The sequence below is a fragment of the Papaver somniferum genome, chromosome 11, assembly GCF_003573695.1.
Source record: "Papaver somniferum cultivar HN1 chromosome 11, ASM357369v1, whole genome shotgun sequence".
Taxonomy (NCBI): Eukaryota; Viridiplantae; Streptophyta; class Magnoliopsida; order Ranunculales; family Papaveraceae; genus Papaver; species Papaver somniferum.
This window is the reverse complement of record NC_039368.1, coordinates 12,357,381-12,370,928: the sequence shown is the minus strand read 5'-3', so window position 1 is coordinate 12,370,928 and position 13,548 is coordinate 12,357,381. Positions and strand designations below refer to the sequence as shown.

The following is a 13,548-nucleotide window of genomic DNA, read 5'->3' as shown; positions in this document are numbered from 1 at the left end:
ACACTGATTGTATCTCTTAAGCACAAAATTCAACATAATGAGAACGACTAAGACTATATGTAGATTATCTTCTAATCCTCATCCCTAAGATTACATCAACAGGGCCTAAGTCTTTCAAGTCAACGTTCTCATTCAGCATGTTTTTTTAGTGGAATTAATCACATCTAAGTTTGTATCAAGTATAAGCATATCATCAACATACAAGCATACAATCACACAGGCATCCTTAACAAGTTACTTGTAAATATACTTGTCAGATTCATTAACTTAAATCCACTACATTATCACATGATCAAATTTTCCATGTCACTGTTTACGTGCTTATTTTTAAACCATACAAAATTTTGTTCAACTTACAAACTTTGTCATCATAACCTTTCACTACAAAGTCCTCAGGTTGGTCTATGTAAATTTCTTTATCTAATTCACGATTTTAGAAAAGCGTCTTAACATCCATCTGATGTATCTCTAATTTGTTTATGACAACAATAACAATTAGCATCTCAACGTAAGTAAATCTCGTCAATGTGAATAAGAATCAAGGAAATATACACCTTCTTTTAGTTTATAGCCTTTAGCTACCAACTTAGCCTAATATTTTTCTACAGTTCCATATACCTAATGTTTCCTCTTAAAGACTCATTTACATCTCATGGTCTTACTCTCTGGAGGTAAACTATAAACCTCCCAAGTCAGGTTCCGACGGACTGAGTCCATTTCACTAAATGAAGCTTCTTACCAGAATGGGGTTTCAGTAGATATCAAGGCTTCTTACAAGTCCGGGGCTTAGACTAAGCTAGGCATGTTATGAAGTCGGCTTCATAAGAATCTAGGGATCAACAACACATCTCTAATGAGGTACAGTTTAAAAAACATCTTCAAAGAACTCAGCATCCCTAGATTATGTAATCGTAATCACACCAAAGTCAGAAAAAATCACACCAAAGTCTGAAAAATCAGAACACACAACCAAAATCTATATGTAGAAGTATACTCAGCATACCTTATATGAAGACACAATCAACATTTTTGGTTTCTATCTACTTCTTTTAGGAAGACGAATGGCAAACTTAGTCAAACACCCCCACACTTCGACGCATTCATAAGAAGGTCATCTACCTATCCATAAATCATATGGAGTTTTATCTGATCCTTAAGGGTACTCTATTCAGGATATACTAGTTAACATGACTGCCTCCCCCCACAAGGCAGGTAATCCTGAACTAATCAACATGACAATTATCATCTTCTTAAGGATACATTGTTATGTTCAAGGCTTCTAATTGGTTTTGAACTTCAAGTTTATACATCTTAAGGCTTCTAAGGCATCATCCTTATCCCTAAGCAAGTATACAAGACAGTACCTCGTACAATCATCTACGGAAGTTATAAACCATCTTTTACCACAGTGATTTTAGGTTGAACTCATGTCATCTAGGCCTAACTGAATTAATTCTAAAGGCTTAGAATTACTCTGAACATTTGTGCTAAAAGGTTTTAAAGCAAATTTGATTCTTCACAGATTTCACTTTTGTGTTCAAAGTCCAAACTAAATTTGGGTACGCAGCCTATGCTATCCATTTAAGCATTGACTTATAAGTTTACGGTTACAAGCTTACCACATAAAACAATCAATCACATAAAGAAAGCACAAGAATCAACTATGTTCACATCATCAGTTTTTTTCCGTTAAGCTTATATAGACCCAAAGTCCTATAACTCTTGCTTAAAAAAAATAACTGCCTTGTTACAACAAGTTTTCCAGAAAAAATTAAGATCTTAAATCTTTTTCCATCTACAATAGAACAAGATACAAGATTCTAGCATATGCTTGGAACATGAAAACTTCATTCAATGTGAGAGTATTACAAATATGAGCTTCTGCTCGACCTTTTCCTTTTATGCAACCTCAATTGCAGATGAGTTACTCAAAAAGAGTTTCTCGACATCCCCTATCCTCTGATAGGAGGTGAACAGGTCTCTGTTTCAACAAACATTCTTGGTGGCTCCAGAGTCCACCTTCTGGTCTCTCACATTGGTTGTTAAAATAACTTCCGACATCATGTCAATGAATTCGTTCTAATTTGTTTCAACTAAATTAGCATTAATTTTCTACTTATTAAGGTTTTATGATGTCTACACTTTACTACCGTATGTCCCGGAATTTTACAAGCATAACAATCACCCTTAATTAAAGTAACGCCGGATTCAGTTTTACGAAACATACCTTTCTTATGAAGACTACGGTTAGAGTTGTGTTTGATATTCCCGCCTTTGTCAGCTTTGGAAGACTTGTGTTCATCCACATGCGCCTGGTAGCCATGTTCCTTTTCAATTTCATGTCACAATCTTCGTTTATACTCTGACCACGGACACAGTAATTTCCCAATCACCTAATACACCACATCTCACAAACCTTAGTTCCGAAATGGAAGATAAAATATGAGTTTTGAATATAATATCTAGATTTACAAACTTCGTTTGAACCACCATATCAAAAAACTCATGATTACCCCATAAAAAATACTTTAGTTAACAACAAAAGTTTGCCAGTCAGAATTTTTCAGGAACATTTGTCTGTTTTGTAAAATATCAAAAAAATACTTTTACAACTCAAAAAATTCTGAAATTTTACGTGGGTAACTATCAGGATGTCTACTACGTTGTGTCAAAAGGGTTCATCGAAATTCCTTCTAGGTTAAGAGATAATCTCGAAAATCTACAGATGACCAAAAAATTGTTTTTGTTTTTCACTCCACAATTAACATCCATGATTCACAAACCAACCAACCATTTTCGATTATTACAAATTCTAATGTCTTAAGATTGTTGGGTGCAATAATCAAAAACAAGGAAAAATCAAATAAGCAAAAGTTATTGATACTTAGCTCCTTTATAATGGAAGTGATCGATTTGATGAAACGGACGAGCTCCCCATATCTCCGCAACAGCAACAAGGCAAAACTTTGGAAAAACATAGTGAGTCACGTGTTCAACACGTTGCCCTTAAGACATTAGCGCCCGGTTACACTCAAGAGTGATGCTATAGCCCTCACAGGACGGATATCTCCAGGATAAAACACCCTACTACACCTACTACTAGCATATGTAGTAGATGCTCAACTTGAGCTTGACAACTCCGAAAAAACCATAAAAAAAAATATCGAACACTTGAAAACAATATAAAATGTTTTTTCCCTTAGGGGTCCCTCCAAATATAGAGCAACCCTTTCCCATAGATTTTACAAAAGTAGTGAATTTCTTTATATAATGGAATAAAACAATTTAAGAAGTGGAAACTCCACAATGTGGGACTAATAAGTTTATATAGTTTCTTAAAAACTACTAAAAATTGGAAACTACACAACGTGGGACTAAAAAGTTTCATTCACAAAAGAAAACAATAAATTATAATTTTTTATTAAAACTTTAAAAAATTATTTTTTTATTAATTGTTTTCCAACAGATTTTTGATTAGATTATATGGTAGATTTCGGTAATAATCATGTAATTGTTATAGATTACAAAGCTCATAATCGTATTCCATATGATTGTAACTTTGATGGTAATTGAGTTTCGAAGTTCATGTTAAGTTCGTAAACTATTTGATTTAGTTATTGTTGTTTTCTAAATCATGGATTTTATTTGGGGATTTTGTAGTAAGTTAGCGGCTGATGTTGTGAAGGAAGCAATTGCTCAGATTGTTGCCGAGTCTAAAGAGAAGAATCGTAATTTTACTGAGACTATTGAGCTTCAAATTGGTTTGAAGAATTATGATCCACAAAAGGACAAGCGTTTTCAGTGGTTCTGTGAGGCTACCACATATCCCTCGTCCTAAGATGAAGGTTTGCATGCTTGGGGATGCTCAGCATGTTGAAGAGGTAATGTAACTTCCAAAACTCAACTTTTAAAGAGTTGCAATATTTGCATAACCAACCTTTTTTGATTATTTTAAGCGTATGGGTTCATCCTTGAGACCAGAATTCTGCACATATTTGAATACATACACATGTTGCCGATACTTGAGTTTTTGCTGGCTGGCGCTGCCTGTGCCAACCCTGGACTTTATTTTAAGCATGTGGTTCATCTTTGAGCTGACATATTTGAATACATTCACATGTTGTCGAAATTTGAAGTTTGCTGGCTTGGTGCTGCTTGTGCCTACTTGCTTAAAACCCTGAACTTTCTTTTTGATCGTCAATTCAGACTGCACCAGTGAGATTGTCTCTAAGGTTTAACATTGAGTGAACTTTTTATTGATGTTAACTGTAGGCTCAGAGTATAGGTTTAGACCATATGGATGTGGAGGGTTTGAAGAGGCTTAACAAGAACAAGAAATTGGTCAAGAAGCTTGCTAAGAAATACCATGCTTTCTGTAAATACCATAATCTACACCACCCACGTGGCGACCATCAATGACTAAAATATGTTAATATGAGGCGACACAGTGTATCGTATCATCCCAAGACTGCTTAAAAATAACGCCAAGATCACTTTAGTAAAGGACCAAAGGTTTTTCCCCATATATAGAACGGGATTAGGTTAGAGGAAAGCGGGCTTTTTTCCTCTCTTTCGCTGGATCCGGCTGAGATTCATGAACTCTAGAGGAGAGTTCTTCTTACCAAATGTACAGACAAAAAACAGATAATGGATTTGCAGATCTTCCTCCCGTAGACGTAGGCACTAGCCGAACCACGTTAAACCATTTGTGTTCATGTTTCTTTACATTTCTGCATCATATCTTTTCCTCATGATTTTAGATTACATCTAATTTGTCTATTGCTCTTCCGTTTCGATTAATTGTTTGTGATACTAGATTTTTAGTAGTCACAATTTGGCGCTAGAAACCCGGCAAGTGAACCTTTGTTTTTATTACAAACAACAAAGATGAAATTGAAATTATTTCGCAACTTACTTCATGTTTCTATCGGGATCGACCTCTGTATCTAATCCATTTTGTTTCCCTTCAATTTTTGTTTTATCCATTATCTTCGACTGCAAGCTCGAGATGTTCGACAAAATGCCAAGCTAGAAGAACAGTGGAATACGACTAAAAGACGTGTAATCATCCCAGGCATTTTTCATTGGGTTTTTTCATTTCAGTTCTTTTTTGCAGTCACTGGACGTGCTACCTTTCGTAAAAGCTAAAGGAGCCACAAAGTTTCCCGACGTACAAGCTACGCGATGACGACGATACAAACTCATTCCGATGGAGATGATCTCGAAGCGCAAACTCAACGGCGACTGGACAAATTTGATGCCGATGGCCAGTCCAATGTTGCAGGACAGCCGCTATGTAACCGCAGCGTAGGCCGGCTCAAGTCTAGAGACGATAATGCAAAGCCGACGAAGAGGGTACAAAGCCTTACAACGAAGGATCAAAGTAGACGACGACGGTCCAGTCCTGATGCCGATGACCCAGCTGACATGAAGTATATGATGTCCCGAAGATGATGCAAAATCATACCACGATGGTCCATGCCTACGTTGAAGATACAAAGTAGAGCCTAAGAGGAGGCGCAGTTCATGTTTGGGAATGATCTCCCATGAGAATTTCAATCGATTCCTTGTCCCTTTTTTATGCAGGTTCGTGACTAATGGCCAAATGGGTTACCTTCCTAAGAAATTTAGCACGCTGTTGTTGTGGCTGCGATGTGGGAAGACCAACTGACATATGCCGGCATGATTCAAAGAGGATAACAACGAAGGTTCCACCAACGCACGCTCTGCTGACGAGGAACCAACAACGAAGGTTCTTCAACGGTGACATACACCCTCAATTCTTCGACCATACTTCATGAAGAAACGAAGATGCTCTACACCAAAGAACAAAGTTAACCCGCACACTACGACAACCCCGATGACAAGGAAGATTCTAGCCTTCCCACAACAATCCGAAGCCTCAATCCGAAGACTCAACATCGAAGCCTCATTTCCGAAGAATCAACTCCGAAGCCTCAATCCGAAGCCTCAACATCGAAGCCTCATTTCCGAAGATTCAATTCCGTAGCTCAATTCCGAGGACCAAATACCGTTCCAAAAACTTCGATTCCGCAGCTCAATTCAACTCCGAAGCTTCATCTCAGGTTCAACTCCCCAGATTCAATTTCGTAGCTCCAGCTCCATAGGATATCACCCAGCTCGCAACAGATAAGTTTCATTTCCTTTTTCGTTTCATCTGATATAATTTAACATGGTTTGTTCAATTCATGTCTCTACTCTATATGGTTTATCCGCTCATGTGTGAAATGATCCACTCTTCTTATACATGTTCTGTACCCAAAGACTGCACGTATGATTTTCCTTTTGTGTGGCCTAAATAACAAATTGTTTAGTCACACCTGAACTTGTATGCTTAACATGTTTGGTAAAATGCCTAGCTGAGCCACTAATATGGTTTTAAGTTTCACGTCTTCTGCTTAGGTCTAATTCATGTTCAAATAACAACTAGGCTTTCGCACTTCAATTTCATTTAAGTTTAAGTTTGACTGACCATTTCGATCTTATTCTAGTTTAATGACTGAAATTTAGGTTCTTAAATAAACGAATAGTTTCTATTTGAATCTTGTTTGGTGAGGCATTTAATTCAGTAAAGCAATAAGAGAAGCTCCGCATTGTCACCACGGCTACAAAAAGAAGTTGATCTTTAGAATCACAATGGATGATCGTTATTTTACTGCATTCTGGAAAGTCGAAGACAAGAGTTTGCTAAATGACATTTCGCACTGTACGTCACAAGTGTTTTCCTCACTCATTAATCTCTAATATATTACACTGTTTTGTTTCATGAAAGTGCAGGGGAAGAAATTGAATATTACCAAATTATTTCTCAACTGATGATAGTTCTTACTTTTATGCAATAAATCATTTTCACTAACATTAAATTGTTTGATATAACAAAGGAATTCAATAACGCGTGGTTGGATCAAGCTTTGGTTTAATTTCTAAGTGTCCTAGTTGCATGACTTCCTTGTCGGTTCACTTTATACTGATACAAAATTGTATTTTGAAGCAGTGTTACTGATCAATTTAGGATTATAAAATATTTCACCCAAAAGTGACAGGGCATCATAACTAAGGAAGGAGCAGCAACACTTTTCGCGCGAACAAGAATGAGCACAACCCGACACACAGTCTTATATTGCTACACTCTCAGCTGGGAGGACTTTGGCTTATATGCTACTCTTATCATTACTAACAGTGCATTTGATTGTTATATTATTACTATTACCACTACCCTTACTACTATTGTCGGCGCTTGACTATTGAGTTCCACCTTCCAGTTCCTAATGCCACATGGTGCAGGCCTCAACGTCATCAAAAATAAAGAATACCATAGAGAGAAAAGATAAGTGTTTAGTTATATGGTTAGTCTTTAAGTTGATTATATGGCACTTTCTATGGATCTTCTTCTTGACAGGGTAGGGGCAAAAGGTGAGCTATTAGCAGGGGCAAGGGCCAGCTATCAGCAGATATTTTGAAGGGAACTGTCATCCAGTTCGCAAAGCAAAGAGAAACCATGCGCACCAAAGCATGACGCTAGGAAAACTAGTGGATCTAATTTAAAGAATTTTTTACCTCATTTCCTCGTCTTTTAGTATATCACCACCACTTAATGATCATTTTATTTTATTTTTATTTTTCATTCAGTTTTCACCCATCTGAAATATGCTTTTTAAGATTTTCACCCAGGTCTATCTCCTCGTCTTACGGTGGGGCACGGATTCTTTTCCTCTCGAAAGCTTCGGACACCCAGCTTCCAAAAGCAAAAGAGGGGCAAACATACATTGAACAACATAAGAGCTTAATTAGGTAGGGGACAAAAATCCCATGGTGCATCCCGCAATGCCACAAAAAAAGAAGACCATAGAGAAAAAAGATAAGTGTTTGATTCTCTGGCTAACCTTTATAGTATGATAAAATGGCATTTGTTGTTGCTCTTCTTCTTGACGGTGCAGGGGGGATATGCAAACTTCAGATAGGTTGTTTCTCAACTACATTTGCCTATTAACCATCTTGTCTTCTAATCTTTTGTGCAAATGTTTTCTAATCCTTTGTTGATATTTTATGTGAATGTTTCTCAACTGAATTTTCTTTTGATCATCTTGCTTGCCTTCTAACCCTTTCTGCGAATCACTAACACTTGATACCATTTACGTGTTTACCACTCTCTTTAATCCTCAACATTGCATTTCTATGGTCCATTTTCTTGAAAACACAGGTGCAAAAATGCGTTAATGGAATGTTGTTTCTCAACTGTTGTACTCTCTTGACAACCTGTATTGTTACCTATTCATTATTACTCTCTTATTAATCTTTATTTTCGAATCTCCTATTGTGTTTTTCTTGAAAGCGCAGGTTCAAGAATGAGTTGAGTCAATAGCAGGTTTCTTCTCAACTATCTGTGCCCTCTTGGAAATCTTTATTGTTACATCATACTGGGGAAAGCACTTGCATGCAATCTCTCAGGACTCCCCCGTAAGTGTCTATGAGTGTATGACCGGGGGGAAGGCTTCCAGAAGAAAGAGATACCCAACATGACACGCCTTTGGCAGCTCGGCGGAACGGGTGTTTGTTTATATTGCATACGCCACGTTACCGAGAGTTTCGGATCCCCACCGCTTGGTAATCCCCTGGCCAGGGTTTAGCCAGCGGGGTGACAGGTCCACACGTAACGCAAGGTAAAACCCCCTTGTGAGTTTACGAGATCAAACACTCATCCCACACTTACAAAACATGGACTTCAGCACCAATCGATGGTTTGATCCGCAACAGAAAAGACATAAAGATGCCATGTACATATGTTGCTACTGCTGAGTGCTGGACATAGCTGTTAATACCCGTCAGTCACCAGCCATTTTTGTTGTTGCACACAACAATGACGAGAAAGCATGTACCAATGAGAAAGGGTAAGACACATTTGAGCTCTTTGTTTGAAGGGATGTTTCAGAACTATGGTAAAGAATAGGGGAAGGTTTTAATACTTCGGTGTATCATATTCTTTACCGAAATTCTTCTACAAAGATCCCAAGCCATTAAACAAGGGGCAATACTTCTTATTACTCCCTATAAACGGTAAAGAGTGGTATTTCTCTCTTATACTTCATATTTCTAATTGGTTATACTTCGTGTACTTCATATTGGGTATACTTCATACTTCTTATTTAAGAATACTTCATGCTCATTATTGGTAGTGCTTCAGACTACTCCAAGGATTGATAATTCTTATTTCGGAACTTTATACTTCTTACGCGAAGTATACTTCTTCAACAATTTATACTTCTTGCTTCTAGTACTTCATATACTTCTTATATGAGAAGAGTACTCCAGGTACTTCAAGTACTTCTTATACTTCATGCTTCTTGTCGAAGAGTACTTACTGCGGAGTCTTATGTTTATCATACTTCTATTCGTTAGTGATCATTGTTACTTCGTATACTTCTATAATCACTCCACATACTTCTTATATGTTTCTCAAAAATACTTGTTTCATTACCTCTACACTCATAAAGCGCTATCAATCGGTGCAGGCGCCATTCTCTCCAGTCAGGACAAGGTGCTAGTACATACGAAGGAGAACTGAACTCGTTCGGCTTGTACAACTGTAACAGAATGATGCAGGCAACTTAACCCAACTCACATGTGTATGCATCCTGCAAATGTTAATAGATCAGTTTCAAGGTTTCTTTGGTTTTGCAGGTATGTAAGCCTAGAGTAGTACATCCAGTCTACCCCAAATGGCCTTCAACACGATACTCCGTACCATCATCACTACGCGCATGTGTACTACGGACGATGCAACTACAAACCTTCTCAGATTCAATCCTTGAGTCGACATTGATCAAGGATACCTCGGAATCCCACAAAGAATGGTAGCAAGTATATATACTCCATGCATTCTTATCAATGAATGCATCGGAATCCTCATGCATCCTTATCGAAGAATGCTTGCTGCGGAATTCCTCATACTTCATGCATTCTTGTCGATGGATGCTTCGGAATTCTTCTTACCTCATGATAATGGTGTCCAATGATAATGATGATAAATGAAAGAGCATAACCAAGGTGTTTAATCATAGTGTATGGCCCAGAGTTCAGTAAGTACAGAAGAGTACTCGCTGCTACTGTGCATTTACCGCAGAGCCCAGCAAGTACCGAGCAGTTTTATTACTGTTATGGAAGCACGCCAAGGACCCAAAGCATGATCGTAATGATGAATTCCAAAGCATGTAGAGCCAACTGATGCAGAAAAGAGCTCAGTTTATTAAAACTTGCAAGCTGAGGACGATAATGATGATAATTCATACCGATGACAATGGCGAAGCATGGTCCGTCCGCTGCCCAGCTCAACTACGAAGATTCAAGCAACCCGAAGATCTAAGCTTCGCAGTCCAGGTGAGGGGATTACGACAAGTTCTTCCCATTCATTTATTTGCAGGTATACGACCAACAACCAAATATCTTCGTGGGAGCAGCGAAAATAAAAATCTGTTCATCCAACCCTACGATAAAAAGGTCTACAAAGATGTTGTCCAGTTCAAGCAAAAAATCAATCCACGGTCTTTTACAAAGACTCCCAGTTAAAAATTGGCAGTATCAGAAGTACACTACCAAGTGAAAGGGCAAAGGGAGGACGTGGAAAGAGTAAGAGACCTGTTATCTCTAAAAAGAGGAATATAGCTGGGTTGTTTTACTTTCTCCCTTCGTTGTTTGAAGACCTTTGTTGCTACTCACCTGCTGACGATGACGCATACAAAGTATGAACTACAATGGTCATTGACAAGTCATGTTACGATGTACATAGAGATAATCTTCAGGAATAATTCCAACCTAAATCGAGCAAGGGGCATGGCGGATGATGTCACGAAGCCATGTCACGAAGGGGCATGGCCGACGATGTCACGAAGCCATGTCACGAAGGTGCATGATTGACGACGATACGAAGACATGTCACGAAGCCATGTCACGAAGGTGCATGGCCAACTGCGGTGATAATCCTTGCAGATTCCATGGGCCTTAAGAGTTACGCAGAGGCTGCAGTTCGAGCAAGGGCGGTAATAATTCAAGTGAATACTACACATTGTGCGTGCGAAGAACACAAAAGCTTTTCGACAAAGATTAGATGAAGGAAACGACAAACGAAGCATGAAAGATTATGGAAAGAGTGATTTTTCTTAAGGACCGCTCATTATCAACCCTCAAGAAAAGGGGCAAATTGTAAATACCATAATCGCTCACAATCACTTTTTAACATCTAAGGAGATTATGATGATGGTTCCCCGGTGTTGATTCATTGGCTCAAAACCTTCGGGTTTATCATGGCCTCCTCCAAAGCCATGTCACGAAGGTGCATGATTGACGACGATACGAAGACATGTCACGAAGCCATGTCGCGAAGCCATGTCACGAAGGTGCATGGCCAACTGCGGTGATAATCCTTGCAGATTCCATGGGCCTTAAGAGTTACGCAGAGGCTGCAGTTCGAGCAAGGGCGGTAATAATTCAAGTGAATACTACACATGTGTGCGTGCGAAGAACACAAAAGCTTTTCGACAAAGATTAGATGAAGGAAACAACAAACGAAGCATGAAAGATTATGGAAAGAGTGATTTTTCTTAAGGACCGCTCATTATCAACCCTCAAGAAAAGGGGCAAATTGTAAATACCATAATCTACACCACCCACGTGGCGACCATCAATGACTAAAGTATGTTAATATGAGGCGACACAGTGTATCGTATCATCCCAAGACTGCTTAAAAATAACGCCAAGGTCACTTTAGTAAAGGACCAAAGGTTTTTCCCCATATATAGAACGGGATTAGGTTAGAGGAAAGGGGGCTTTTTTCCTCTCTTTCGCTGGATCCGGCTGAGATTCATGAACTCTAGAGGAGAGTTCTTCTTACCAAATGTACAGACAAAAAACAGATAATGGATTTGCAGATCTTCCTCCCGTGGACGTAGGCACTAGCCGAACCACGTTAAACCATTTGTGTTCATGTTTCTTTACATTTCTGCATTATATCTTTTCCTCATGATTTTAGATTACATCTAATTTGTCTATTGCTCTTCCGTTTCGATTAATTGTTTGTGATACTAGATTTTTAGTAGTCACACTTTCCTTGCATCTGAAGCCGTAATTAAGCAAATTCCTCGTCTTCTTGGACCTGGTCTCAATAAGGCAGGCAAGTGTATTTCTTTTAAGCACACATCTCTCTCCGTCCTCCTCATATTTTTGCCTAACTTGCAAATTGTCTATGTACAGGAAAATTCCCAACTCTTGTTACCCATCAGGAGTTCTGGAGTCGAAGGTTAATGAAACCAAGGCCATGGTCAAGTTTCAATTAAAAAAGGTACTCTGCATGGGTGTTGCAGTAGGGAACCTTGGAATGGAGGAGAGACAAATCTTCCAGAATGTGCAACTGAGTGTTAACTTCCTCGTATCACTATTGAAAAAGAATTGGCAAAACGTAAGTTTGTTTCCACCATGCTTAATATTGCTATGCTTTCACTTAAAAGTTCAAGCTCAGGGAGAGAGAGGCATTTTGTTTCGAACTTTTAAGTTGGTTTTCATGTAGAATTTTTTCGTGACTTGTTTGACTGTTTGCTTTTTCCCGTTTTACTCCTTGGCGACCACAACCATGTATGTGGCTGGGTTGTTGTCTCCTATCTTTGTAGGATCATCTGACACGCATGGAATGTCCTAGATAAGAATGATTGCTTTTCAATCATCGCATGAGTTAATGAAAGTCCTCTGCAATATCTCCTGTATTAGGAGGGTTGTTACGTAATGATTGTTTTTTTTTAATTATTATTTCAAGTTTTTGTAATACTAAGTACTTTGTTTTGCAATGAAAATACAGGTAAGGTGCTTGTACCTGAAGAGCACGATGGGAAAGGTGAACGTGTCTTTTAGGGAAGAAGCAAGAACTCCGTCACATTTATCAGCAATATTATCATGTTTTCTCTTTTGAGATAACCGTTGAATTTAGTTTTGGTTAAATACTGGCAGAAATTTAATTTTTAAAGATCAGGATATGTTTTGGTACAGTAATTTTTCAAGTAAATTAATTTTGGACCATTCAGTGTTCCAGTTTTTGCAAGTCGTACTACTGCTTTCAGTGGAATTGTAGGTTATGTAGGATCAGATGCAGCACAGAGTTATAGGTTGTTAGCTGTCTGATAAACAAAGATCAAAATTGTTTCATTAATCAACGAAGCAATCACCAAAAATTTACAAAAGAAACAAAGACTCCAACACCACCTGAACTCTCGGTATACATGATCAAAAATTCTAATTCTAAACAGACCGTGCCCCAAACAGTTTAGCCTTAGTGTGAACCCATCTGGCAACAAAGAACCAAGGCATGTTTTGAATTTCAAATGCTTCAATACAAATTCAAAAACCCATTCTGAACATCCCATTCACATCTGTGACCTCTGCCATGTAATCTGTTGCAACTCCAATCCCACAAGAACAAGCAATAACAAAGAAGAAAAAAGAAGAATGTACAGAGCTACTAGTTGTACATTGGTTTTATGATCTCTT

General features: G+C 38.3%; 1 protein-coding gene across 1 annotated transcript; it reads left to right on the top strand.

Annotated features, from left to right (window-relative positions):
- The first annotated feature begins 3,668 nt into the window (after positions 1–3,668).
- LOC113323060 (60S ribosomal protein L10a-like) lies at positions 3,669–13,006 on the top strand. The gene is made up of 5 exons (XM_026571303.1): positions 3,669–3,881; positions 4,273–4,370; positions 12,117–12,184; positions 12,265–12,469; positions 12,863–13,006. Exons 1-4 carry the CDS (start codon positions 3,774–3,776, stop codon positions 12,345–12,347), a joined length of 357 nt encoding a protein of 118 aa, XP_026427088.1. The 5' UTR covers positions 3,669–3,773; the 3' UTR covers positions 12,348–12,469; positions 12,863–13,006.
- Positions 13,007–13,548: the final 542 nt, after the last annotated feature.